Consider the following 24,608-nt stretch of genomic DNA (forward strand, 5'->3'; position numbering starts at 1 on the left):
TAGTTGAAGGTTTCCCCGAAAGAACGAAAAAAGACCAACCCAAGAAAAGTTCCTCACCTACGACGATAGGGTTTCTCTTGTGCCAACACTAGCGGCCGGAATAGGAACACAGGAACGTCGTTCGCGTGTGTACCCGTTATTCTTCCGTGCTGTCTCGTCCCGGGCCGGCCGGGGTCATTTGTATTCGTGTGATAGAGTGCTGTGCCAGGGCGCACAACCATCGCTCGGTTGCGTTATCCTTCGTGGAGCAGCTAATAGGACGTAGAACGGCGGTTCGGTGGTGACTTTTGCTTCTTCTGTCAACAGACGGAGGGAACGTTGCGAGTTCCCCGGTAACGGCCATTAATCGGTTATCGATTAAACACCCGCCGCTATTTGCCAGCGAGCAACGACTCCAGAGTGCCCTAGAATATGGATCCACTAAGGTAGGTTCGCCATGAGTTTGGTGGGACTTTAAGGATGATTACACCGACGAAAGGAAGCCAATTAAAGTGGCCTCTGAACAAACACTACCCGAATGGCAGCTTGGGAGAAACGTGGACAGAATTAATTTAATTACTTTGTCGAACAAAGAGTATTCTTTACGGGTTTTCGTAATTTTTGTGGATGCCTAGAAAAATGGCAAGCTTAGATTTCGCACACCAACACAGTTTTGAACAGTTACACCACAGGTCTTCAAAGTGCATTTCTGCCTCAAGTGCACCTTTGCTCGCACGTTTCCGACTCACGTTGCAATTTGTTTTGTTTTTCTTCGTACCTACTTAGAAACACTGTTTACCTAAACGGTACATTTTCCCTGCAAACACGGCGTGTCTAGGGTTTCGATGAGTTGGCGAGTTGTAATTTACCGACGATCGTCACTCGTACCATTACGCCACCCAGTGAGATTGACATGTTTTTGCATAAATAGAAAAACCCCAAATTGTGACTCTACCAAATTTTCAGTTATATGGTAATCGTCAAGTAAAGCTTTTATTTAAATAAAATTTATTGTGGAAACCGAAAGAATTCCAATCCAATTGAGTTGTTTTTTATGATGTTTTCACTCCTAGATGAGCTGGGTTATTTATAGGTGGCACAATTTTTGCTGTGTCCATGGGGATAGGCCTCTTTGTTGTTCGGAAAATAAGCGAGAAAATTACTTCCGGCCGGCGGTTTTGCCCTTGATGTTTAGATATTGTAGAAATTAGTCCACCAAGCCGCCGGTATGACCAATAACGTGTTTCAAACGCGACTTGAGCAGCTCAAACAAGCTAATGAATAAGTTCAAAACGGCTGACAACTTTGTCACTTCAGTAAATGATTAAAAAATATATTTTAAAAACACGTACGAAATCTTCGGGAAAGTCCAACCAACACCCCCGGGCAAGTTTAATGACGGACGTTAAAAAATTAACAGTGTCTCTATCCATCGCCTTTCTTTCCTCGAACAACCCGGAAAGGTCACCCTGAACGCAAGATTTCTGACTTGTTTTTAGATGGGTTCTGGTCCGGCGTGCTTGTCGGCTGGAGCAATTATGTATCGGAAAGGCCTTAGATGGGATTCTAGCGAACGAAAGGAAAGAGATAATTTTAAGACGAAACATGCGCCAACCCGGTACAAAACCGGAAAGTAATCTTTGCGGTCAGGCGATCATTCGTGCTTCGTAAATCCTTCCACCACAATTTTGCAGTCATAATTATAAGCCGAAGCCATCTTTGATTTCATATGCCGGAGGTAATGAAGAAGGTTCTAAGAAACCTTTTCGGTCACTGAAAAAAAAACCCGATAGAAGCTGACGACATGCATGAGCAATCATTTACACCGGGGCGACACAGAACGTTGGCAGTTTCATCATCATTTTCGCACAAGTGTGCCTCGAGAACATCATCAGCTCCACATACGATCATGCTATCAAACGAATGAGCTGCAAATTCATGCTATTATGGTTCGCCATCACAAGGGTTTTCCTTTTGTTTCATACAATTTTGTCATTTGCTTGTCGTTCCGTTGACAAGGTCAGGGTGTGTGTGTGTGTGTGTTCGCCACGGTCTATCGACTCAGCTCGGCGATGGTCATTGTCATCTGTTCATTACATCCGCTTCCGGGGCGAGGGAAAATGTGCCACATTACCGGCATAAATCTATCCGAGGTTTGCCGCGTATGCAAAACCGTACCGTTTTATTACCATTGTACCTTGCTAATTTAGTCTCTTTTTTCCGCTTTTCACAGTATTGGCTCCAGCGTTCTCAGTTTACATCAGCGGTAAGTAGAAAATGCTCTCATCTTCCGGTTTGTTTTCCGGGCAAGGGTTGGTTGGTAAGAGAAGCCCTAGGGGATAAGAACTCCAACTCAATCGGCGTTATTTATTTCCAGTGTTTGGATTTCATTCCATCGATAAAAAAAAACAAAAATGCATCCATTGCATTTCAAGACATGCATATTTTCTTCCGCGACAAACGGAACCACTACATCATGGCCGGCAATCTCAACATGGTTGCGAAGTGTTTTACCACCACAACACTCGGTTTTGTTTTGCCTTCCGCGGAGCAAACACCGATCCGAGTTAGTGCAGTGTGTATCCACAATCAGTTAATCATTTGTCGAAGGAAAAGAAAAACACTTACATACCCCAAATGGTGGGGGCTGCTAAAGGGTGGACATTGGGTGGGTGGGGACAAATTATCTCTGCAATAGCGAAGAAGGAGGAATAAGAAACGGTTTACATTTGTATGCGCGCCAGCTGGACGAAAGAAAGACGTCGTACGAGCAAGCGGACCACTGCCGGTCGTCGGCTTACGATCCAAAACTGGCGCACAACAAACAGTTTCGTTGTCGTACATAGGCTTACACACACACATGGCAACACATGCGTGCCGGTCACCGGGTGTGCAGTGAAGTGCAGCATCGTTGCAACATGCGAATGCACTTCGCCTGGGGCCGGCTGGAACGATGCATCGCTGTAAGCCCAGCAAACCCAGGCCCGGGACATTGAATGGTAACATCGGGCCGAGAGTGCGGTTGATTGAACACAAATGGTCCTCCTTCTGCCGGGCGGCGGTTCATCGATACAAGTTTATCGTTTATAAATTGCTTCACTGGAAATGGGCGAGTCCTCCATCAAGCTGGAATGCTTTGAAGATGGGTTGGTGACAGCATACTGCACGGCGCATTTGAAGTCGAAATCTAACGCCCCGGGGTAATATGTCTACGATTCTATCGCTTCTGCGTCGCCGTCTGGCCCAGAATAACGGAACGGGTGGTCGTTTTATGACCGATCAAAACCCCATTTCAAGTTCACATCCCGATACCCGCTGGAGCTTATCGGTGACGTCAGGTTACCTACATTTGTCTCCGGAACGTAGCTGAAGAGCACTTGAAAGATAAAGCAGGCGCGCACAGACAACATTATCGGGAGCTCTGGCCATGTTTTTTGCAGCCCCTTGTTGGCCCGCGAATGGTGCGTAAATATCGGAACATTTTGCCGTGGGTAAACAACATGTCTTCCAGTTTTAAGTTTTAACAAATTAAAGTTCGTTTGTTTGTTGGAATAGAACTTAAACTTTAATACTGTTTAACTAGTACATCACTTATACTGGAAATCGATTGAGAAATCGGTCACGATCAGTTGGAAATCGTTGCTATCGGAACTCACATTACAAAGACAACTGGAAACGATGGAGCCCAAGGGTTTCATATTCGTTCCAATCCGCCGGACGGATCGTGAGGGACAGTTTATGAAGTATGTTGTCAGCGCATGATGTTTACTGCCTTCTCGAACATTCCACTCTATGCGCGTTGTTACACACTCCTACTGGGTCGTTATTGTTCTGGCGGAGGAGAGCGGAGGGAAACACAAGAGAAACCGCTGTATGGGGCTTTCGTCATCTACTATACTTTCGCCATAGTGTCATTTCACCACCGAACACAAACGGGGTCAGTACTGCGATAACAATTTCGATGAGCATACGAACTGACTCATCCCAGATATGGCGGATCAAGGATTTCGAATCCCCACCAAAGGGCGCGTGCGAAATTAATCAGAAGGAATTCAAGGGGATTATTCGAGGGTGTACGATTGTATTGTATTTGTATTTATTGGCTTACTGGTGTCTGCATCAAGCTTCACACTCTATAAAGTCTTAAATCTAACAAATTCTTAGCGGGGGCATACAGTTTAACAGAACAGTGATGGAAATGGCGATGTTGCAAAAATGGAACAGGAATAGAACGGATACAGTTTATGAGGAAGGAGAATGGCGAAGGTTGGCACGGAAGGTGGAGAGGGAGGTGTTGAAGTCGAACAAATCAGCAGACTCATTAAATTCCCGCACTGCACGGAGAAACGGGTCATTGGCGCCGAACTGGGTTCGACGCCTAGCCAGGGAGAGGATAGGACGAGGTCTAAGTGGGCGTGATGGGGTGTAAAAATTTAGGGAGGATAAAAGGAAGGGAACGTCCAACGATTGGGATAGCAGGCCGGCTACAAAGAGAGCTTGAGAGGCCCGCCACCTCAGCTCCAATGGTTCAAGATTCAAAACCTGACAACGGACAGCATAGGGGGGCAACGGGGTGCTTGGACCAAACACTCTACGAACCGCAAAGCGCGTGAAAGCTCGCTGGACGCTTTCAAACCTTGCAATGACAGAAGGAGAGGACGGGATCCAAATGACACTCGCGAACTCCAGATGGGACCTGACCAAGCTACAGTAGAGGGTTCTGAGACACATGGGATCTGTGAAATCAGATGCCATGCGTCGGATGAGTCCAAGAGTTTGATAAGCCTTACTTATCACTTTGTCATGATGCAAAGTGAAAGAAAGCCGATCGTCAATCCAGACACCAAGATCTTTGATGACGGACACTCTGGATAATAGCTCATTACCAAGCTTGTACTCATACTGCAGCGGGCGGCCAGATCGGCAAAAGGAGATCGAAGCACACTTGGGGAGGGACAGGGATAATCCATTAGCGGAACACCAGATGGAAAACTGGTCAATAAGGAGTTGAAAAGCAAGACAATCAGCTACAGAGGATATAGGACTGAACAGTTTTAGATCGTCAGCAAACATAAGGAATGAATCAGGAGGAAGTACGTGGCTAACATCATTTACAAACAAGAGGAATAGCAAAGGGCTAAGGACACTACCCTGAGGCACACCAGAGCCGCTAGAAAACTGATCGGATAAGGCAGATTCCAACTTGACGTGATATACCCTATCTGATACAAACGACTCGAACCAGGCCAACATCGGGTTGCCAAATCCCAGTCTCTCCAGCTTGACCAACAACAGATCGTGGGGGAGCCTGTCGAAGGCAGCTTTAAAATCCGTCTGGATGGCGTCGAATTGGAGACCAGCATCGATTGATACTGAGGCCCGAGTGACGAAACACATAAGGTTAGTCACGACAGAACGTTTAGGCAGAAAGCCATGTTGGTTGAACGAGATGACTCTGCTGGTATGGGAGAGGATATGGGAATGGATAGAAGTTTCAAGGATCTTGGCACAGGTGCAAATTTTGGATATACCGCGGTAATTAGAGACCGAATTACGCGCTCCTTTTTTTAGGATTGGTACCAGCCAGCAAGACTTCCACAAGGATGGGAAGCAGGAGGAGGAAAGGGAAAGGTTAAACAATTTACAGAGATGAGGGGCAAGGATATCGCTACAAGATTTGTATATGATGGCAGGAATACCATCAGGACCAAGGGAGCATCCTCCCTTAATTTTGCGAATAGCCCGGAGTATCGAGGCCTCGTCAAGCACCACACTATTAATGTCCAAGACACCCACAGGCGCGTTAGACAAACCATCAGATCGAGGAGTTGAGGTTGCAGAGGAATTCGCAAAGGTATCCGAAAAATGAATTTTGAAAAGGTCGCAGATTTCGGTGGGTGAAGAGGCGCTAACATTGCCCAAAGTCATTGTAGACGGGATGGAATATAACGATATTATTCATATCTGTGTAATGAATCGATAGAAAGGGCATTTTGCTTTCATTAAACATAATCTAATCACTTTCCTATCGTTTCATTTTTTGCACATGTAAACCTTACAAAAACAATTTAACGTCACCAGTCGAGTGTGGTAACGTCACTTGTAAGAGAAAAATTAACACCCAATCACATTGACCTCCCACCGTGACGTGCCCCCTGGGTGGGTGGTAAATTGAGCCGTCGTGGTGAAGCGGTACGGAAAATTGCGGTGGAGGGTTTTAATTTTAAACCAAGCCAATGTATCACACCAACCATCACCACCACCATCACCACCTAGATGAAGGGTTGGTTGACGGATTATCGCGATCGGATACGCCAATTAAATATAACGTTGTGAAAGTGGAAAATGCACGTACTTATGCTCGACCGCTCGACCGGGGTTGATGGCACTTAGTTGATCGTTAGTGGCATGGCTGATGAGGGTGAGCTGAGTAATTGCAACCGATAGCCAACCGGTAATACGACCGGTAATATGTCTCTGTATCGAACCTGGCTGATGATGGCCCTGTTTGAGCGTGGCCTTTTGCCGACGAGCGCTAAGCAGGATTGTTGATGAAGATGTTTTAATTGACAGCAAGGAGGTTTACTTTCTTTCGTGTAAAAAAACAGTTGAGCTCCCACGTGATTTCACATGCCATATATATATATATATTTTAATAACGCTTCATAAAACAAACCCCAAGAAGCCGTGCGAAGTTTCCACAAGAAAAATCAATTTATACTTCACGTGGGAAAACCGTTTACCACCACCCTGGCTGGTGGGAGGCGGCTGTTTTGCTCCAAAAGCAAGCCACACAACATCCTTTCCAGTGGCAATAACAGCGTTTTCTTTCTCAATCGTGCGTGACGGTCGTGGGCGTGATAGAATCATCCTTTCATAAAATTCCACCGATGATAGCTGGCAAAACAAACAACTTTCCGAACGGTTACGGCCCGCGGGCTTCTTGGAGGCGGTTCGTCAAATATAAACTTTCTGGCATAAGATGTGATGAAGTTTGGGGTTTTTCTTGATAAATCAAACACGTGCGAACAACCAATGACGTACCTCATTATTGCATATTGTGTTGCTCGTGGGTGAAAAGTGGTTGAAAGACTGCTTGGTTTCTTATCGGGAGTTCCTCCTGAGAATCATCCGAAGTTCTTTGTCCGCACTGGGTTTATTAATGGACGCCAAACGGACCTGGTACTGTTCGGTTTTTTTGTTTTTGACCCGCAGCTTCACGACAGAAAAGAAAACAGTTACGGTTCAAGTTCAAAGTTCCGGGTTGGTTTGCGCCTACGTAAGCAGCCCTGCTACCGGAAAGATAATATCGTTGGCCAAAGTCAATAAATCTATCTCCACCGATGAAAGACGATGCTTGTTTGTTTGTTTCGATGGGAAACTCCATTTTTCCTTCCCTTCCCCTAACCATCATCGTTTGATCATCGATCGGCGATGATCGCGAAAGGGGCAAATCTTATCGTTGCGGAAGAAGCGAAATTCTGGAGAATCTCCTTGAAAAGATATTCGAAAACCTACTCGAAAACGATCAGTTGCACGGGGGAGGTGGTTCTAGTCCGCGATCGCCGTTGTTTATGTTTGCTGCTTATCACCCACACCTCCCCCCAGCAGGAAAATCCCAATTTGGCATCGTACTTTCACTCACCAGCTCGCTCTAGCGTCCGGTTCGCTCGTCAATCAGCCGGTGAGTTTCCTCTGATGTATCAACACACGGCCGCGGCCTGCCAAATGCGCAGGGTGAGGAACGGGACGGGGTGGGGTGTAGGGAAAATTTATTTTTGCCTGCCAGAAAGGAAAACACTACTACCTCGGCCCTCGGCCGAAATCAAGGGAGTCTCAAGCCAAGTACTCTTCGCAATCCGGTAGACTATTTTATTTACCATTGGCCACAAATACACACACACACACATGCACACAACCACGAGCTGTTTGAGTCCTTCTGTTTCGTTCTCTGCGTCTCGCTCGTTCTATTGGTTTCCAACCGATTTTCCGACTCGGCCAGAGACCAGTGAGCCTGGCTGGCTGACAGACGGTTCAGCAGGCCAGCTGATTTTAGTCGCTCGGTCACGGTCGTCCTGACCTAAAGCAAGTTTGGGTCCTTTCTCCTACTCCGGAGTGTATTTGTAAAATACACCGACATTCAATGGAGTGTGAATTTACGTATTACCAGTGTTGAATAATGTGAATTCCAGTGGATTCGTAGTGCCCAAGATTGACGAAGTTGCCCACGGAGGACTCCTATTTCCGAAAGGAGTCCCCTAAGAGTCACCTTCGAACCACCAACCTCGAAAGTTGCATGTGCATCGTAACGTCCTTGGATTGAACCGAACGAAAAAAATAATACATAACCGGGAAGGTTTCCCGGCCCAAACGTCCACCATCGATCCAATATTCATGAACGGAATCGTCTATTGCGGAATGTTGTGACGTGAAGTGGAGTGCACGGTGACGCAAGGTCATCGCCAACCGTAAACGGACCGAACGATTTCCAAACGGAACCACATTTTTCCTCGCGTTGCAAGTCCTTTGGTGTTGTTTCCGGCGCTCGACAAACAAGGCATTCCGTGCAACCAACCGACATAGTCGGCCGTGAGTCCTGTGATTGCTACGATTGCTGGTCAGGAAACCGGTGGAAACCGGATCACTCGGCTTCCTCGGATTGGATGCATTCGATTTAGTTGCAGTCGTTTGCAAAGTGAAACTTTATGATTTTGTCATAAAACCGCATAATTGCTGTGAACTTCCCAAAGCAATTAAAAGTTTCTATACTCTATAGTAATATCTTCGAATGGAAGTGTGTGGTGAAAGTGTGTCAAGGAGGAAAACACCATTTATCCCAAATCCCGAAACGATGATTTAATCCCGTTTGTATTAGTACAACCACAATCGATAGACTTCAACATCGTAAAGCTTACCCAGGGCGGCCTCGTGGTGCAACATTGTACAACAACCGATCCTGTCCCCGGAGCTGGCCGGACCTCCAGCTAGGACGACGCAATCGTTCGCACGACAACGTGTCGCCGAAGGGACCGGAAAATTCCGACAGCATTGAATGGAAATAAGGTGATAATGGGGGCACCGCCACCGAGCATTAGGAAACAATCGACATTCAAACATATCTACATATTAAACACGGTTCATGAACTCGTCGAACATGTCGCTCGGAATAAATTAATTGAATTGCGGGGCACGGATAACGGGAGGGGGTGGGTGGCGCTTACGATAGCGATGGGTTTTCCACGGGCGGAGGGGGGATCGAACCGATGCGGCATTCCTTTCCGGTGACACTGGGAGTGCAACCACTAGTCAGGGTCAATGTCATTGTCCTTTCACCATGCACACACAACCGCACGAACAAGGTCAGGTTGACTTGTCTGTTAGTTGTTGCCGATATTTAATGGAAAAATTAAAAAAAAATGTGCAGGCATTTCCGTTATGGATTTAAATTTCATACGTGCTATGAATTTTATTTAATTTTTTCTTGTTCGATTAGAATTTATTCGAACTATCAAAATTAAGTTTTAGGACGAAACGAATGTGTCACATAGCCTAACTTTCCCTTCAATTATTACACTAATTCCCTGTTATGTTCTCAAAAACCTTTCGTATTAGGGTTATCACAACACGATTAAAAACATCCTTTCACTGACACCTACCCAATAGTATTGATTTGATTTTCGAACCCATTAATTGGCACAAGCAGTTGAAACGGAACGTTTCGATCAAACATCATGACGAATTCGGGCTTGGTGCACCGGATACTCTGGGTAACCCTCCTAGTTGGGACGGTTGAATCGATGCCAGCTCGCACAAGCTGGTCTGAACCGGGTTCGGTCGAACTCTAAGGGGACATTGCTAGTACACACCTGTTCGTTGCATGGTGGGTTTGCCAAGATCTAAATCGCGAACGGTATCCGTTTTTGGGGTGGGTAGACACACATGGGACAACCTTCCGCCAGCGACTAATGAGCAGATATATGCATGCACCGATGCATGTATAGTTCCGACCGAGGGGCAATAAACATGGATTGTCGTGCAACGGTTGAAGTTTCCTCGTGAGCAAATACCGAGAGATCGTAGGTTTTTTTATGATCAGACTAGAAGATAGCTATTAAAAAATCGTGCTGCTTATGGTTAGGAAGGAAGTCGGAAGTGGGTTTGTTCTATAAACAACCAACATTCCTTATTAAGCCATTTAATATTCGATTAGATAAATTTTTTTCAATGGTTCGAGAACACTAAAAAACGCTCATAATTTTTATTGATTCAAACAGAACATTCCATAAATCCGGTTTTTCACAATAGAATCACCAATTCTTTACGGACCAGTACTTAAATGTACAACGACCGAACCTTCAACGGTCACCGGCAGCAATCTTACGGAAACATTCGGCGTTGAATATTCATTCGCCCACTTCGCTAAACTCTCCAAAAAATCTCTTCAAGTTCCACTGGCAAGGTGCAGAACAGAACCGCCAAAGCGCACGCTTCGCGCATTTCCAATGCTCATGCCGGCCGCCGTAAAAATCCGTACGCGATCGGCATCCAAAATCAAGTTATAAAAAAAAACCGGCACCCTATAACGTCATCTATCTAATTCGCGTATCGGAGAGAGATATGGAACTGTTCTATTCCAGACATCAAATGAGGCGAGCGAGCTGCGGGTGGAAAAATTAACGATCAATCGATCGAACGATCCGCGATTTCTGGCACCGTCCAAAAATAGCTACCGGGAACGTAAAGTTGGGGTGCTGCTACCCGTTGGAAAGACTACGGCAAGCTTCAATTAATAATCAGTATTTACAATGTAATCTATCGTGTTATTACCGCTTCGCTTACGTTTTATCGGACAATCTTGTAACTTTCGGGAAATGTGCTCAAAAAGTTGATCACGATCTTGGTTGGTCATGATCTTAGCCTTTATTAAATGTGAAGTGGATAAAGCTGAATGTTTTTTTCCTTGTCAAAAATTCCTTGTGCTAAAATGGTTTTTAACAACTATTTTAAACGTAGGGTGATTCATTCATTTTTGAAGTTAAAAATACAGCACAACATCACCCTGGATCGAGAAATTTATTCCACCGAACTGAACTGTTTTGCTCAGCATAAAATCAAAACAGACGCCACAAATGAGTCAGTCCTGCCTGGTCGATCTGGAAGAGTCTCTAGCGGTTGGGTCCGGATCGTTCGGTCTTGATTGAAGCGTTTGGCATGGCAAAGCCAACCTCCTCCGGTTGATCGTCGCAATTTCTTCTGGCCAACAGTTGCCCCACTTCGCAAACCCGCGTTCCGCCCGGAGTAAGCAAAGTTGGCAGTAATTACAGTTACCAGTTACGAACACACGTCTCCCGAGGAACCGGTTTGTACCTCCGTGAACCGGAGACGATCCCTTTCTGCTTTGTCATGCCGTTTCGCAATGCCATCTCCTATAGGCCGGCGGCGGATCGTGCAGCTGACGGGGCTGGTATGGCTTCGTTGCCAGCTGATGTGCAGAAGTCGCGGGGCACGACTTTGGGCGTGATGAAACCGAGTAAGATGGATGGGAAAGCAGAAAGCGATTTCCGTCAGGGTATTTTTTTTTTCAAATTCTTTTATGATCGCCGAGTTGAAGACAAAGAGGCACATATGGTGTTAATTTTACAGAGTGTTTGTGCTAACTTAATTGTGCTACAATGATATCCAATGATTTTTTTTAAATACTTGAAGTTTTTATCTTCACGAATTACGGATTAGCATGTTTCATGTTTCCTTCTATATTGTGTTCGCACTTTTGATAAAGAGGCCAAGGTTTTACCATGCAACAATCATTGTTGTTTCTGCTAACGCAATATTAATTGCGTCCTGAAAAGTACCTTCAACCTGTTGATGGTTTTGTGATGCGTTTTTTTTTATTGTTGTACATCATGTACCTCATGTTGATGATGAAATTTATTCAAGCCTGAAGCTATTGTATATCTACATGGAAAAGATCCAATTCCAACTATCTCTTTGTTAAACAAAATTTATTGATCGAATGAAAACATCGCCAACAACATATGGACAGCATTGATTTATGGTGCCACGAGACTGAGCCTAAGCCTGACCCGAATTGGATGCGATTACAGTCATCATAAAACGAATGATAACGTTTCAACCTGCGGCAACCAAGCCGATGCGGGCGGGATCGATTCACGGGCAGATCGATCATATTCACACGCTTATCGAAAAAAAAACGGCGCTGACTCCCGGCGCTGATGGTGACGGAGAAAACCCATGGCACCGAGCATTTTCTCCGCTGCCACACGTGACCAACCTGCGCACCGTGACGCGTCTTTGCGAAGGAAACAAACATATCATTCATCCGCTTGACTGGCGATTGCTGGTAAGTGATAATAAATTACGCTCCTTGGCGTGGCTCCGAGGGGAGGGAGGAAGTTGGCTGGAATTTGAAGAGGATCGATGAGCATGAGGAGCAAAACGCCGTTGTTTGCCGCGGGAATTGGTCATCTGTCAGGTTAATAATGGTTCGATTACCTGATAATAAGACGTCAAGGTTAGCGGCCGGCAGAATGACCCATCTTATGCTACCGCGCGGTGGTGTTGTTTATCTCGACGAAGATAGAGGTGAAACAACAGAGCGCGCACCAGGGACTTGCCTTGGACTTTTGGAACGACCTGAGCAACCGTACTGCCAAGGGGAGATACCAAAAAATACCATGTAGGAAGCACAACAATTTATTCACATCACTTTAAGCACGTGCTGCTAAGTGATGATAATCTTGAATGAATTTCATACCGTTCGGTCACCAAATCGCTGTGAATTAATTTACACATTTTGTTTTGCTTTCTTGGTTTCGCCCAAATTGTTTTTGTTGAGGTCCCGCTCGGTTGAGGAGTGAATTTATGGTCGTACAAAAAACCTCACATACGTCGGTTCTCCTCGTGCCAATTTTGCCTAACCGGTTTCATGCGCTCACTCGCGGCCGGCCATATCGACCGACAAATATTTAAACCATTTCCCAGACAACGCGACGCCACCATGTTTTGAAGGTCAACATGGCGCTTCTTGTCAAGAACACATTCCAAGGATGTTCCGGCTGGCGCCGCCGACGACGAGATCGTTCACGGACGACCGATGCGTCGATGCTGTAGAACCGCCGAGAAAGAGAAAACAGTGTACTAGGGGAAAAGAAAAGAAAAAGCCCGCGATAAAGAATCCTGGCAAAAAGTCGCGGCTTAACTATGCTCTCGCCAGTTTCTTGTCAGACTCCCCGTGGAGTGGAGGAGGCGAGTTATGGCGAGTAACATTGAACCGAATGCGAAGATTCTCAAGAGCAGCAAGATCAATATAGTGAGGATATCCAGCATCGAAGGTAGTTGCACTGCCGCGAGACGCCCCTGTCCGCGAATCCCTCGGTGTATGCTTTCTCATAACTGTCACAAAAAATGGCCCCCAAACGCGCCAAGGGGGGAATCGGAATGTTTTCCATTTTCGGTCGCGAAGATGGTTCGATCACATTTGGTGCTATTATTGATGACTTACGATACACGAGAGCTGTGGCGGATTTTGGTAATGGAAGATAAGATACCATTACTTTTAACGATAGACAACTTATGGAAGGGAAAGATCGTGCCGCTAAAAGGCGGTGTTTGACAAAAAATCAAACTAACGATAAGTTGTTGTCTATGGATGTAGTACGCAAACAAATTCCCTGGTGTACCGTGTAATATTTTTTGGCTGTGTAGTTGAACTTTTTTTTTATTTAAATTTTTAAATATTTGTACACTAAATATATAAAAAACGAAGCGTTGCAGATTCTCGCCAATATAGTGCACTAAATTCCTATAATCCAATAATAAGATTGATTGTTCTTCGACCACATTGGTTAGAAAGTTTCCTAGGCATTTTTACCATGTTTAAAAGAATAAATATTGTTATCCTAAAGGGAAATTCTCTAAACGCAACATAATTAGTTTCAATTAAACGTGGTTCATAAATTTATAACTTTATTTGAAATTTTTTAAAGTTTTTCAAAAAGGACTTCGTGCAGGCTAATCTGAAGGAGTGAAATTTTGCCCCAAAAACTATCTTTGAAATGCCTCACTTACGTGAATCGTGGATGCTCTATGTTTTTCTTGTTTCGATCTTTTTTTGTTTCTCGATCTTTTGTGGATCCATCAAATCTTGCTTGACGATCTTTTGTTTACTACTTTTATTGGTTTTAATACGATTTATAGCACTTGTAAATCTGATCACAATTTTCAACTCCTCGCCTCTCGTGCAACATCTTTAATTGGTGCAGTTAGAACAATTAACCATTGACCGCACCCGCCATAAATATGCATCGTTACGTGAACCAGTTTGCGTGTAAAGTCCAGCTGTACAACACCCTCGCGATTCAATTTCTGGAGCATGCAAAAGGGAAATCTTCAAATGAAACGTGTTGTAACAAAGCGCTGCGTTGGAGATTCTATTGGCCTATATCGGGCACGGTGACTGCTGGCGCCAGCCTTGACCTCCTTTTGAACCGGCACAACCAGCCCAACCGGTCAATTGAGCACAATTCTACTGCCCACCCGAGCGGGCGATAGGGCACTACAGGTCCTTTACAGCCGTTCATCCATTAACCGTCGTGCAATGTTTGTGTGGTCATTCGCAGAGAAAACAGCGAGCAGCACAAAGACGATGCCTTCCGAGAGATCATTGCCAGCTGCCGGTCGCTGAGCAAGTATGAGACGAACATCAAGTCCGCCCTGCCCCAGATCCTGTCGGCGATCGTGGCCGCCTCGTTCCACATCGTCATCGGCATCTCGCTGGCGTACTCGGCCATCCTGATCCCGCAGCTGGAAATGCCGGACAGCGACATCCCGATCACCAAGGGCCAATCGTCGTGGATCGCGTCCATCATCGTGATCATGGTGCCGATCGGATCGCTCGTGGCGGGTGTCATGATGGAGTTCCTCGGGCGCCTGAACACGATCAAGCTGGCGGCGGTTCCGTGCGTGGCCGGCTGGGTGTCGATTGCCCTCGCCGAAAACTTCACCTGGATCATGGTCGGGCGGGTACTGACCGGTTTCGCCTGCGCTCTCGGAACCAGCCCTGCGATCGTGTACATTACGGAGGTGGCCCGGCCCGATATGCGCGGTTCGCTAATCTCATCCGGTCCAACGTTGGCCTCCCTGGGTAAGTCCAGCTGTCTGGGTGGAGATTCATGCGTCGTAGACTCTAACTATTACTAACTCCTTTTGCTCCTTCTTTCTCCCCCTCTCCCTTACAGGCATGGTCATCGCCTACGCCAAAGGTGCCTTCATGCACTGGCGGTTGGTGTCGTGGATCTGCATCATCTACACCGTCGTACCGGTGCTACTGATTCAACTCTTCGTGCCAGAGTCACCCGTTTGGTTGGTGTCGAAGGGGCGCATCGAGGATGCGGCCCGCTCGCTCCGCTTCCTGTACAAAAAATATCCCCAGCCAGAGCACACGGTAATTTTATCTGCCATTCAGCTACGCCGGCCACAAACAATCAAACCATTTCCTCGCACACCGGATATCGGTATCCAATTAGCGATTCATTCCACCTCCGAAGGTTTACGCCGCGGAGGTTGTTTGGATAACACTTGACTGGCGTTGTTGGCTCCGTTGTAGCAAACAAGCGACGGGAAAGCGCACTTAAAAGATGATAGTTTATTTCATCGCAAAGCACAAACAAACGGTGCCGATACCGGAACACAAGTAGTTTGCAGTAACCCTTCTGTTGGGGCTGTGAAGAATCCCCATTTATTATCTTGTAACATGTCGTTGGCTTTCTTTCAAGTGCTGCCGTCCTGATCGACTCGAAGAAGAATGATTGATTTGTTTTTTTTTCAACCTTAAATTCCTTTCAGGATCAGCCACTCTCGGAGATGCACCTGAACGCACTGCTCAAGGAACGTGAAACCAAAATTGCCGAAGCGCAGAAGAACGTCGACCGGCACGGGGTGCAGCAGTCGAAGCTGCGCGGGTTCCTCAAGCCCACCGGCTACAAACCGATGATCATCCTGTTCTGGTTCTTCCTGATCCAGCAGTTCAGTGGCATCTACATCACGCTCTTCTTCGCCGTCACCTTTATCCAGGACGTCGGCACGGAGGTGAACGCGTTCACGGCGTCCATCTTCGTCGGGCTGACGCGCTTCACCATGTCCTTGCTGAATGCCTGGTTGTTGAAGCGGTTCCCCCGCCGGCAGCTGGTCATGGTTTCGACGACCGGCATGGCGATCTGCATGTTCGTGTCCGGTTTGTTCACCCTCTGGATCAAGGAGGGTACGACTACGCTGACGTGGATACCAGTCGTTGGACTGCTGCTGTACGTGTGCTCCTCCATGATCGGACTCCTCACCATCCCCTGGACGATGACGGCCGAGCTGTTCCCGACGGACATCCGCGGCATTGCGCACTCCATTTCGTACTCGATGGCCAATCTTCTGATGTTCTTTGCCGTCCAGAGCTACCGGTAGTAGCATCGTGAACGGTTGTTACCTGTTTTACCATCAACTAAATGCTTGTTTGCTTTCTGTTTTAGAACCATCACGGACCTGCTTGGCGGTGCCTACGCGGTCCAGTGGATGTTTGCGGTCGTGTCGGTGATCGGATTTTTCTTCGCCCTCTTCTTCCTGCCGGAAACGCAGGGTAAGAGTTTGGCCGAAATTGAGGCGTTCTTTGCGGGCAAAGCGCCAACGACACAGCGCACACCGGCGGCCGAACGAGCGGCCAAACCGTCCGTTACCGAACATCTCATACGCAGCCCGAGCCGGGAGGCTAAGCTTAAGGAGGTGGAACTGATGCTGAAGAACAAAAACGGTGCATAAAACGGGGCACAAGTGCCAGTACCGGGATAGTAGGTTTCAAACAAATCGAAAGGCTGGAAGTATATTTTGCGACAGTATTCGAAATGCTGTAGAGCACGAAATCGTTATGTACTTAAGTAGAATGAGAACAAGAGAGTTAGTAAGAAGACACAAAAAAGAGAGAAAGAGAGCGTTGCTGAGGCCAGCTGCCGACTTAGACGCGTGTGTCCTTGCGCGGGCACAAGAGGATATATACATATTTATTTATAGTATTTTCACATTTAGGTCACACATTTCGTACAATTTTCTCAAGCACCTGGAACTGGTAGTGCGAAACGTTTTCTCCGGTAAGCCACGGCGCTTATCTGTGCGGAAGTATTTTCTATATTGATAAACTTTACTTTAGCCTGCCGCCACGCTGTGTGCTGTGTGAAATTATTCAGCGGACTGAGTTCAGCGAAGCCACTGAAATGACGGCAAAACACAGCACCGCACTGATGAAGCCATTTAATGCAATCGAAGTTCAAACCCAGTGTATTAATCGTATTCGAAGCATTGCAAGTATGTAGCCTTAATGCGGAATAATAAACTGTTGATGAAAGGAGCGAAGCAAATGTGTGTATTGGTTATTTTCGCAAAAGAAGCGCATTGTTTGAATGTTCGCAACGCTTTGAAGTGGATCCTTTGATTGATTTTAAATTAACACAGAGAGTTTCGGCGATGGTTTAAGCCAGAGGTCGACAAAAGTTTCCTGGTAGAAGTCCGATAAACAATCCAAAACTGCGGGCAAGATACCTTAAATCGTGATTTTATGTTTTGAAAATTGTATTAAAACCATTGTAAATTGACTATCAATTTTCTTATCCAATTATTGCTAAGTGTTACAATTAATAACTCCTTTTTTTTACCTTTTTTCGTTGAATTTTGTACAGTTTTCAAATTATAACTGTTTGTTCGTTGTAACTGTAACGAAATTTGTTTTGCTTCTAGATGTTTTGAATATTGTGAGCTATTGAATACCTCATTTAAAATCATCGTGACATCCTGAACAAGACATACAAGAGTTTAGATGTGTTTTGTTTTAGTTTATTGCGCTACGATTAACTTAGGGACCACTCTTTGCCGACCCCTTGTTTTAACGAAATTTCGTGCAGCGCCACCTAGTGTCAACTGTACGAAATTATTCCGAATGTTCCTAACTGAAAAATTTTATAAATTAAAAAGGAAGCAATCAACACGAAAGATTTTATGAAAGAATTTATTACGAGTTCATAATATTGTATAAATCCTTGAAACAAGTTTATATTCGTACGGTATAGTACTAGATCGCAAGGAGCTTTTTCGAAAAGCTTTCCATCGTTTTGTTTTTCTCACACCCTGTGCTGGCAAAATATCCTGGCAAATTCGTGATGTGTGTGTGTGTGTAGCTTGTACTTTGTGTTCCACCCTTCCACTTTTCCACCCAACATTTTTTTTCCTTTTTCGTATCACAAACACTTTGATCCGAGGCGCTTCACAACCACAACCACACCCGGAAGCGGTGTGTCCTGACGGCGTTTGAGCGCAGGATTGTTTTGGACTTTGCCGGAAAGCTTTTCCGACGCCGGGAGAAACTCTCCACCCAAAAACGGGGTTGCTCCGCGGTTCGTCAAAGATACATCTGTTGTTTTCATACTATTAAACTCTCCCAGGCTGGATCTGCTCGCAAGACCGAGAGATGTTTGCTCCAACGAGACTGATCCTAGCCGAAGTTAAAGGGCCCGCACGATGTCTTCCCATGATTTTTTTTATATGTTTTCGCAATCGAAATAACTGCGGCATATCCGCTCTCAGGGTTTCAGTTGTCTCGCAGCGGTGCTTGAAGCAGTACGGCAATTTTAGGCGACAGGCGTCGTGAGTGCGGTTGATAAAACAAGGGGTTTTTTTGCTCTACAGTTAAAAGTGTGTGAATGGGTCAACAACCATCGGCGGTGCGCTTGGCGGATCAATAGTTGAAAGGATAGTTTTCCAACTTTTCAGAAAGTGCAGAAAGTGGCTGACGTTAGCTTTTCCAAAAATTGCGTCGAAAGAAGCGTTTCCTGTCTGGCAGAAAAAAACAGACCCAGTTTTCAATGTGACACTTAACCGTGGTGAGCGTTGATGCGGATAAAACTAAGCTGGAAAAACCCAAATCGGGGGTTCGGGGGGGGGTGAAAAATACGGCACGTACGCAGTCTACGATGGGCGACGGCAACGCTTGCTGCGCCGATCCCGCGAGTCTCCTGAGAGCCAAACCCTGCGACGACGTTGGTGTAAAACTTCGATAGGTGGAAGGAAGGAAATTTGGTTGCTGGGAAAAATAGTGAAGCGATAAAGAAAAGGCGGTCCGTGTCCCTGTGCCGTGTACGTGTGCAGTAACGTTCGGTGAAAGTCAAAAGTACGGATCCCTTCGGAGCGGAAACGATGCGCGAGTTGGTGCATGTGTGTGCGGTGTGTGCTACTCGCTAAAGTTCCTGTTGCAAGAATGCACCAAGTGCAGCTTACTTTGTTATTGTTTTTGTGATGGGAAAATTCCGGCATTGAAGAATTTCGTGCGACGAAAATTGCATTTGCTACAACTTGCCGTTGGTTGGTGGCTCTCAAATGCAAATCGTTCTGCAGCGTCAAAACCAGCAACAGTTACGACGGCAATTAGAATTTCAAAGAATCCCTGTGTAAGAAGTGTATGATAAAGAAAGACACACATACAAGTTAATGCGATAGAAACGCAAGAAAATAGGTGCACCTAGAAAATCTTCAAAGCTACCGCACAAAGAAGGCGCTGCTTGGTGGGGCAGTGTGTTTCTGCCACATCAAGTCCTTTATTTACAGCGTCAAGATTGTTCTGCACAGTCGAAGTCGTCAGCATCCACCCGCTGCATTACAGTGTGTGAATAAAGCCACATAAACTACAAAAAGAAACCGACTGCAAGTGCCGACTGCGCTCTTGGGAGGGTTGCAAAAGTAGTCCATTCTAAAAAGGTAAGATGAGAGTTTAGCACATTCCGCCTTACACATTGTTTATTTTTCTCCCCTAAGACTCTTTGTTTGGTTTTCGCCTTACTAACGGTGTCGGGGAAAGAGATTTTCGCAGTGTTTCGATTTGCCTGGCACTTTTTATTATACTTGTCACATCCGAAAGCTCCATCACTTGAGCGTCCGTTCTCCCCCGCCCCTTCATACACCACGGGGTCAGCAGGAAACGGTGGCGTGAAAATATAGGTCAATAAACTTACCCATCTAGCACATCGTGGAAAATGGCTCAGAAAAAAAACCGTACACAAAATATCCTACCGGACAGGGGATGCCCTCTCTATACCCGAAAATTTTTGGTAGGAAAAGCCGATGACACACAGAGAGCGTACCGTATGCCTCGTCAGAGAGCGCCAGGAATTGGGCTGACAAAAAAGAGAGCCGGAACAGTACCGGAGCGTGCAGGACTAAATGGAAGCGAACAGGGGAACGCCAACGGAAGCACACAAGAAAAGCATTCATCGAACGGCCTGCTTATTTTCCTGTGTAGATGGTTCGGTTGAAGCATTTCTCCCGCGGGAAATGGGAATATAATGTCCGGAGGATGTGGTACGAAGGAAGGATGAAGTTTTTCCCACCCCCGTTACGCTCCGGTACATCACAACGGTACGGTGCACAAATGCCGGTGGAACAAAGAGGTTTCCCTGGCTTCCTGGGGTTTCCCTTGCGCGGTTACCATTTCCATGGAGTGCATGTCTTCGTCCTTGCGTGCTGGCTTTGTTGTGCTTCACCGTCGTTACGATTTGGAGACGATTTGCGCTTTGTGCTAAACCCATAACCATTTTCATCGAGGTGTTTTTTTATTATTTTCTTCACTTCCCATATGTTAATTAATATGCTACCGAAATGGAAAATGTTTGTACGCCGAGCCGAAAGTTTTCCGTTTCAGTGAGTCAATAAAAGAAGTCAACGGCGCCCGGTGCCCATTCATGCGGTGAGGTGGAAAACCACCCGATGCCACCCAAAAATGGTAATCATCTTCTGGTATTCGGTCCCATTCATTTTTTCATGTGTTTGATGCTTTGCCTCTTGCGCTGGTGATAATTATCATCTTCATAACGTCCCTCCCCACGCATTCCGTTCGCTTGGGATTAGTGCCCGTTAAACACTATCAAAAATCTGCTCACGTTCCACGTCGTGCCGCCCACAAATGGTGGTGTGGTTCGTTTGTTTGTCTTGCCTTGATATAAACAGACGACCGCCCTTTCCCGGGAGTATTGCACAATGTTTTCACAATTACAACTTGAACAGCGATTCCCAGGGCACATTAACAGGACGCCATTCTCCAAATGGAACGGCTAATCCTGTGAGATTGGGTGGAAAAAAAATGAAAGAAGTCGCCAAACACGGGATCATAACCACCGAAGATACTTTTGTTATTAAAAGCACACTTTGGAGTCCATTCTTTCTCTGTGTCCAGTTTTTCACTTCTCCAAGCCATCGCTTTTCTAACGGTGAGGAGTAGAAATTAGATATCCTGGGCGGAGGCATCTCGAGAAACGCTGTAATTGCGCCGCCAAAGAGGAAATACTCATTTTCTCGTTTTTGGCTTAGTTTGCTCTCGTGTGCTTTATCTTCCCCCAGCGCGATTTCCTATTCATCTCAGGCGCAAGGAGGATAAAATGGGCTATCGGGAAAACAAGAGATGGTATGATTTTTCTTCACATCAAAAGTTGCTGATGGAACAGATTTCATCACGCTAAGTGATAGGGAGCACGGAAAGTGGAAGCCTGCTAGAGAACGTTGGACCGAGAGGGGCCATAACTTTGAAGAAAAGTTTTGTTTTTAACAAGATCTCCATTGCGATGACCACCGAGCAAAAGGATCGTAATGAGATTCGTATTCGGGTTTTGCATCGTACGATTTTATTTCTCCGCCACAGATGGCATAAAACAAAGCAGTGTATCTCAATGTATTTTTGCGTAAAAATTAAATTGGAAAATATTTACTTCTCTACTCTTTTTGGGGGTGCTAAAATTATCTTTTTGTTAAACTGAATTTGTCATGCACAAAAAAGTTAATCCACTCACCGGGGGCTTAACGAGCGCCGGTGGTGTATAGTTTGTGTAATAAATTCGGTGCTCTCTCGGGTCGTTTCGATTGAAAAGCGAGCTCAGAAGCTCAGGTGGTGGGTAACAGGTTTGTTTTTTCTTCTATATCCACTTTACACTTTGAGTACCATAGAGTTGGACGCAAGATGCGATGCGTATCCAATTAGAGTGATTAGAATGGATAGATCCAATCCGACATCCTTCGAAAAGGGGCAAAATATAAAAGTACCCCCGGCAAAGGTACAAAACATTAATCTAAATAATGCTTTCACCACAGCATTTGAACGTGACGGTGGGAGTTTTCCTTTTTGGGCTGGTTTATCGTTCGGATGTGTTTTTTCCCTTCTGTTTTCAAATACAGAAAATAAATCTTGTTATTCTAACCAGTTCAAATTATTGCCCAACCAGAGGATAACATCTCGCTAACTTGGTGGGGTGTACTTTTTTGTACTGTTTAAATTTACAACTTCCCGTGAGCAAAAAGTTCTCCAATTTCCCACCCGATAACGGGACGCCTGTTTGTCATCCGGTGTTGATTAAACAGTTGTTCAATTTCGGGTTCGGGGGTTTTGAATGAACGAAACTTCTTCGACAGTAATTTCATCAGTTTCAATTTATCCTTCACCAGAACCAAGTTTTCCGTCGGCAGAAGGAAGCTGCCTATCGGTAACAAATACATAGTTCCGGCTGTGGATGACGTCATGGCCACTCATCATTCGTCTACGTCGGGCAACCGGCACCCTGCGTTACTTTACTACGAAGTAACCAAATGTGCATCTATAAAGTTGCACGCAAAGTGCACGATAACGAGGCACGGGAGTGGATGCAATGCGTTCGACTAATGAGCAAGTGTAGGTTGAAGTATGTAACACTTGGTGTCTAGCGTACGAAAATTTCACTATGCATAAGGTTGTTCGGAAAGAGCAAAGGGAAGTGTATGCCTGAAGTGATCAGCATTCAAATTAAACCCACGCGCTAAAGAACCCGGCAAGTTGAAGCATCTTCCATTCCCAGTAACGTCATCGTGTTTGCGTGATTTTTGCAAATGTATTCAACAACGTGGCATAGATGCATACAAATGTCTTTCCACCACATTCAAGGAGTGGAAACCACTCGATGCAACGATGTTTCTAACTGAAAAAAGCATATCAGATTTCATTAAAACCAACCCGCGCATCATTCCTTCCACAGCATTCCCAGAACATCTGTTACCGAAGGCAAGCGGGTGTGCCAAATTAAACGTTCAGCTGCAGCTGGATGTCGAGAGCGGTTCGGAAATAGTACCCCAATCGGCGACGGAAATGAAAACGGACAGTTTCGATTGTGCAAACTGCACCTCCTTCCGAATGCAACGGTCGGGGATGGCTGCACAAAAGGAGATTCGAGATCTAATTGCACCGTATTACAGCCGGGCGCACCACGATTGGATCCACGGTTTGGTGAGCCACGGAAGTAGTTCGTGCGCTTGGATCGATGCCGTTCCGATTAGGCTTGGAACGTTGGCGGAAATAATAAATTTGTTATCGAACCGATGATGCTTATCGGAACCGTTTGCGGGTTTTGAATCCTTTCAGGGAAAGGCATGTTCCATATTTAATTAGCGCACGTTTTGAAATTAATTTAACACATCGGTCGCGTGATTATGCATTCTTTAGCATTTTGCATCGTGCATGCCCCGTTTAACATGCAAACGTATTTTAATTTCTGCGAAACGGAAAATTTTTCTCCACGGGCAAGAAAATTAACCTTCTAAAGCTCCATCCTATGATTGCCGTGAAGCACTTAACAACATAAGCAATTCGCAGAGCTCGTGAAAGCCGTGGATTAATTAACCTCTACTTCATGAATGCCTAATGAGCCTGGCACCGCGTGAAATGCGATGCCTCATCTTATGGTTCGTTAGGTCGGATTGATTATTCTTTGCCACCAGGAGAAATTTTTAATTGCATGCCCCTGCGACCCAGCGCGGATGGGTAAATATCGGGTCTGCTTACGGGGTATCCGCCTTTCGTGTTTCACGGTGCAGTAACTTGCCATTGTTGCCAAGCCCAGCGAAAATAAAACCTCACATGAAACCCGTGGGCGAGCGAGAAATGGAAGGCGAGTCATTAACTTTTTCCCCAGTGAAATGTTAAAAAGTACTACAGGATATACAAACCGTAAAGTAAGCTTACCACCGCTGGTATCGCGCTATAGGATGGAGCTCGCCTTAGTAATGCTTCGAACCTTCTTCTTCTTGGTCTACTCCCGGGGGTCTTTATTAAAGGAACTTGCAGTCGCGTTGAACGTGTCGGAAAATTTTTACACGACAACGAACAAACAGCGAACGAGCGGCTTCGATCATGTTAACTTTACAGCTGTGTTGGGGTTTGCTTCTCCGGGCGAAGGCTGTTCCTTCCACTGTCTCACAGCCCCACAAAGGTACGTGAATCGCACAAATTTTCCGTGAAAAACCAAACAGCTAGCTCAAACATTGTGTGATGCAGTAATGTGTGTGTTTGTGTAGGCGCTCCTTGCTCCGGGCAACCTGTAGAGCACGGTGGAACATGTTTCCGTTCCGTGTCTTTGGCTTTTGCACGAGTCAGCAACTTTCCTGCGCCCCAAAACGGTGACGACGCCCGCCGTGGGAATCGCGCTGGCAGTCAGCACAATTTTACCTCCACACAAACAACTCGCCGGCGGTGCCGGTGTGCTAGGGTTCGCTGGTCGGCTGGCGCCTTTCGC

General features: G+C 45.9%; 1 protein-coding gene across 1 annotated transcript; it reads left to right on the plus strand.

Moving 5' to 3' along the window:
• Positions 1 to 411: 411 nt before the first annotated feature.
• On the plus strand, positions 412 to 16,803 carry LOC131293320 (facilitated trehalose transporter Tret1-2 homolog). Its single transcript, XM_058321399.1, has 6 exons — positions 412 to 425; positions 2,213 to 2,245; positions 14,619 to 15,142; positions 15,237 to 15,442; positions 15,844 to 16,448; positions 16,518 to 16,803. Exons 1-6 carry the CDS (start codon positions 412 to 414, stop codon positions 16,801 to 16,803), a joined length of 1,668 nt encoding a protein of 555 aa, XP_058177382.1.
• Positions 16,804 to 24,608: the final 7,805 nt, after the last annotated feature.

Source organism: Anopheles ziemanni, chromosome 2, assembly GCF_943734765.1.
Source record: "Anopheles ziemanni chromosome 2, idAnoZiCoDA_A2_x.2, whole genome shotgun sequence".
NCBI lineage: Eukaryota > Metazoa > Arthropoda > Insecta > Diptera > Culicidae > Anopheles > Anopheles ziemanni.

Excerpts from the sequence above, each read along its gene's own strand:
- LOC131293320 (XM_058321399.1), top strand. Across the intron at positions 15,143-15,236 it reads TCCAACGTTGGCCTCCCTGG|GCATGGTCATCGCCTACGCC; the intron begins GTAAGTCCAGCT and ends TCTCCCTTACAG. Across the intron at positions 16,449-16,517 it reads TTTGCCGTCCAGAGCTACCG|AACCATCACGGACCTGCTTG; the intron begins GTAGTAGCATCG and ends TTTCTGTTTTAG.